We start from the raw sequence: 4,522 nt of genomic DNA, 5'->3' as shown, positions 1-4,522 counted from the left end.
TATAGGTAAGAATCAACTAGAAAAGTCTTCCAAAGGTATAAATAAGTTTTTCTAGTAGCATGATATTTTATTTTAGTGTTTTAGTTTTTTTTGTTAGTACTTGCTGACTTGCTGCACATCCTGAAAAAATAGGTGCCTGAAAGGTATAAGACTCCAGACAGATTATTTAAGATATGATAGATTGGGGAGCATAGATTCAGATTGTGAGTAAATTTGTGATAATTGCCACTGACCAATTCCATAAAAGGGACAACCAATATAGCCTGGTCCAAAAGGGATTCATCACAATAATTTTTAGTAAGTGCTTATGAATATACAGAAATGCCCTTGATATCCATGGAAATGGTGGAGTGAATAAGGGAAACTCCCATGAAAGAGAATTTAAAAAATGGGTATGTATTGTCTGTTTTGAAAGGAGACTAATAGATCTGTTTGCGATGTTCCACTAAACCAGATCTACACCTGGAAGAGCATTTCATATTGGTTATCTTTGTTAGGGTCTGTCCTGGTTCCACTCAATTTTTCTGTCACTATATTTTGCTATAAAGGAAAGTAATGTGCTTGGGGGGTTTAAGAATTCCGAAAAGCTAACTCTCAAGCACTCGTAGATAGCTAGAATAGGGGTAAGGCCTATTTGACCTTAGCTAGTTTGTATACTACATCACTAATGTGTTGTATAACTAATTAAAAATTGTGTGATCTGATCTGTCTGAGAAATGTGCAGGCCTTGCACCATTAACTTCATAGGAACTATCCTACAAAGAAATGCTGATGTTCTTAGAGACAGAGATAGACTTGGAAGAAGAGGAAAACAAGGGGATAATTGTAATTGCCTATGTATAAAGTATCCAGAAATGCAGTTCCTGGAATCATGCCCAAGAGGTATTATAACTAAACTAAAAGTGTGACCCAGACACAGAAGTTTCGAGATCTTATGCATTCTCCAGAACTGTAAAGCTTCTCAAGGGAATAAGAGAAACATATTTTAAAGTGTTGCTATCTAGAATAATAGATCTTCCCTGATGATTGAAAGGGAGGAAGATTTAAAAAAATGTATTCTGAGAAGGGTGCTCTATGCTGTTAGAAGCATTCTGGAGTACAAATCTCTAAAAAATTAGTACTGGTTAAATGACTGCTAAGACAAGCAATGCAGAAGAACCAAAGGAAAAAGTACTGACTAGTTTGGAAAGTGGACAAGACCACCCCTAAAAAGAGGTTTTGCCTCTATTGCCAGTTGTTCTCCACTTGAATAACTTTTATTCTCTTTGAGTCTGTAACAATCAATTACCAAAAAGAGAGAAACAGAGTCAGTTGATAGGACAGGAAGTTAAGGAATAAAGGCTGGAAAGAAGACTAAAATAGGAAGGCAGAAAGGAAGACATGCAGGCTTTGCCATCCTGAAGCTGTAACTGTCTCTTTATTGAAAACGTTTCAGATTGTTCTTACTCTCTTCCAAACATCTCTTGCTGTTCTTAGGTATTTGAGATAATTTGATGCAGTACCCATGAATGGCTTAGCAGCAAGAACAGAAACAAGGTGCTAGACACTGTTTCTGCAGAAATTTACAAAACTTTCCCTTCTAAATTAAAAGGATGAGGTTTGGAAGGTAACTGAAGCCTGTTACCTATCTGTGAAATGGGGACTGTAGAATGAAACAAAAACTACATGCAATATATTAGGAGAAATATCCTGAATGTTGTGGGAACATCCACACATTCCCCAGAAAGATGTCTCATTCATCCTGGCAGTAATTTGAGGAAAGAAAACACAGAAGTAGATGAAAGGACCGGATTTTTTCTGAATCAAAACAATTTAGAAAATAATCTGAAAGGGATTCATTTGAAACACTGTAACAGGAACAGTGTATGACTAGCTGAAAGATGAATGTGAGTCCCTTCAAAAAGACTCTTTCCCTGGACTTATCCAGTACTATTACCTAGAAACTCCGTATCCCAGTAAAGATGGTTCTTTCATGTCTGGACTTGGACATTGGAGACAGCTGAAAAGGACATGACTGACCCCAGGTTTATGGTGACCTGAAGAACTACACCTGAAGAAACCAGAAAAACAAGTGAGTGGTATGAGGAACAGCAAATGGCTAATGCAAAAGGCCCCACTACTGGCTGAAGAACAGATTCCACTTGCATAGAAAACAAGGTTCTTAGGTAAGTAATGTTTTCTTTCTAGGAAATGCAGAAGTTGGATTAGCAAGAGCAGGTAAGTCTCCTTGCTGTGACATTAGATATGTTCTAATGTATTTTCTACGTTTCTTCAAGACTTTAATAAACCTGTATAAACATTAGATATGGTAGGAATCACTGGGGTGTGTCAGTCTGAAGGTAAATTGTCTAAAGTCTACACAAGCAGCACATTTCCACTTACCCCTAAAGATAAGTCCCCAAACACTGTAATGTACAACTAGCACACTAAAATCATGTCAAGAACCCTATAAGATTAAACTTAGTCTGACAGAAATGCATTGCGTTAGAGGTGTCACGACATGAATACCCACAGCCCACCACAGTAAATGCGCAAGCAGTACATAAAATCCTGTCAGAATTCCTTTTAAGTAAATTTAGAGTGACAGAAAAAAAGGCAAGTAAGTTTTCATCAAGTATACACAAGCAGTACATACCCCATGCATATATGAGAAATACATTAAATCATGTCAGAAACCTTATAGACATAAAATGTTTGCCTGATAGGCATACTGTCTGGAAAGATGTCACTCATTGCAAACACAGCACACACATACCTCATAAATGCACAAGCAGCACATTAAAGTCTACTCAGCAACACCTGTAAATAAAATTACAAAGACAGAAGGAACAGCAGGTACATTGTCACAGTAAGAACATAAGCAGTACATGCATAGTAGACACATGGGTTATACACAGAGTAATATCAAAGGTAAAATATTTGCCTGACAGGAATAACAACAGGTAAATTGTCACCACATGCACACATGACACACAAATATCTAATAATGCTCAAGAGGTAAATATAATTCCCATCAGCAAACCATATAATTAAAAACAGGTTAACAGAAAAAATGGCAGAAAAGTTGTCACAGCACGAAGACAAGCTACTAGTATATATGCCATAAAAAACATCTGTAGTACACAAAACCATGTCAGAACCGAAAAAGTAGTCTGACAGTAGTAAAGAGTAAGTAGGCTGTCAAACTGTGTGCGCAAGCAGTACATTTTCAATAGCAGAGAATTGGTAGACTAACATATGTACAAGTTCCTATTAAAAATAGTCTGACATAGGCTAATGATGGGTAAGTTGTTTCTGTGCAAGCACAAAGAGTACATATTCAAAATGCATGTGCCATAATGTGAAAGAACCAGTCTGACAGAATAAATGACAGGTAAGTTTTCACAGTGTTGACAAAATCACTGTACATAAAGACAATGTCCCTGCAAAGTAAAAACACTGCCCAACACTCCACTAACCCGATAAAAATGTTTGCTTAAGCAATACATTGTTATATCAAATAAATCCCCATCTGGATGAGGCTAGACATTGCATTACTGCAGTACTAGACAGGAAACAAATGGTAGAACAGAATTGCAAGTTTCTTAAAGGGCAAGGACCACTGCCTACAATAAAAATAAAAACACTAATATATATATATATATATATATATATATATATATATATATATATATATATATATATACACACACACATATATAAAACACACAACTCTTATGTGAAAAGGTGTCCCAAAGGGAACTCTCTTATTTTTTTATAAACTAGAATACATAACAGCAAGTATTAAAGACATATTTTTGTAAGGAAGGACTCCACAAAAGGGACTTACCTGTCAGAGAAAAAGCTGAAGTTCCAGCTACTGTTCTTGTGGAGCCTCTATGCTGCTTCTTCATGAGGTGGCAAGAAATTACTGAAGATTTTGCACTCTGACTGCTGATTTTCCCTTTTCACAGCTGGCCATCCAGCAATCACAGTAGATATGAGAGAAGGATCCACAACTTTTGGAAGCTTGCCAATTGCTGTGTCTTGTGCAAAACAAAACCTATAGGCAACTGCAGCAGTGGCAAAGGAGAACATTATTCATTCTCTGTGCAGACAGTGAATGGAGGTCAGGGTTGAACTCTGAAACTGTATATCCCCACCAGTTACTTTATATAGTTTTATATATATATACATATATATATATATGTACATATATATATATATATATATATATATATATATATATATATATATTATATATACATATATATATATATATATATATTATATATACACATATATATATATATATATATATATTTATATATATATATATATATATATATATATATATATATATATTTGTTGTTGTTGTTGTGTCTTTCGGCTTTTCCCAGTTAGGGGTCGCCACAGCGGATCTCCGGTCCGCTAATGATTGGCAGTAGATTTTTATGTGCCGAGTTGCCAGCTCTGACGCACAACATTCGAAGAAGGTACGCCCATTCATGTGTGTGTCTACACAGAAGAGGCTCTAGCTGAG

At 35.8% G+C, this 4,522-nt stretch overlaps 1 protein-coding gene across 1 annotated transcript in view; it reads right to left on the bottom strand.

The window, feature by feature from the left end:
• The window catches only part of LOC122800504 (galactose-3-O-sulfotransferase 2-like), a 141,260-nt gene extending 139,286 nt beyond the window's left edge, over positions 1-1,974 (bottom strand). Inside the window, exon 1 of the mRNA XM_044069944.1 lies at positions 1,937-1,974. Within this exon, the coding sequence (XP_043925879.1) occupies positions 1,937-1,974 (38 nt within the window). The remainder of the gene's footprint in view (positions 1-1,936) is intronic.
• Positions 1,975-4,522: the final 2,548 nt, after the last annotated feature.

The sequence above is a fragment of the Protopterus annectens genome, chromosome 4.part0 (genome assembly GCF_019279795.1).
Source record: "Protopterus annectens isolate FY-2018-M chromosome 4.part0, PAN1.0, whole genome shotgun sequence".
Lineage (NCBI taxonomy): Eukaryota > Metazoa > Chordata > Ceratodontiformes > Protopteridae > Protopterus > Protopterus annectens.
This window is presented reverse-complemented; position numbering and strand designations above follow the sequence as displayed.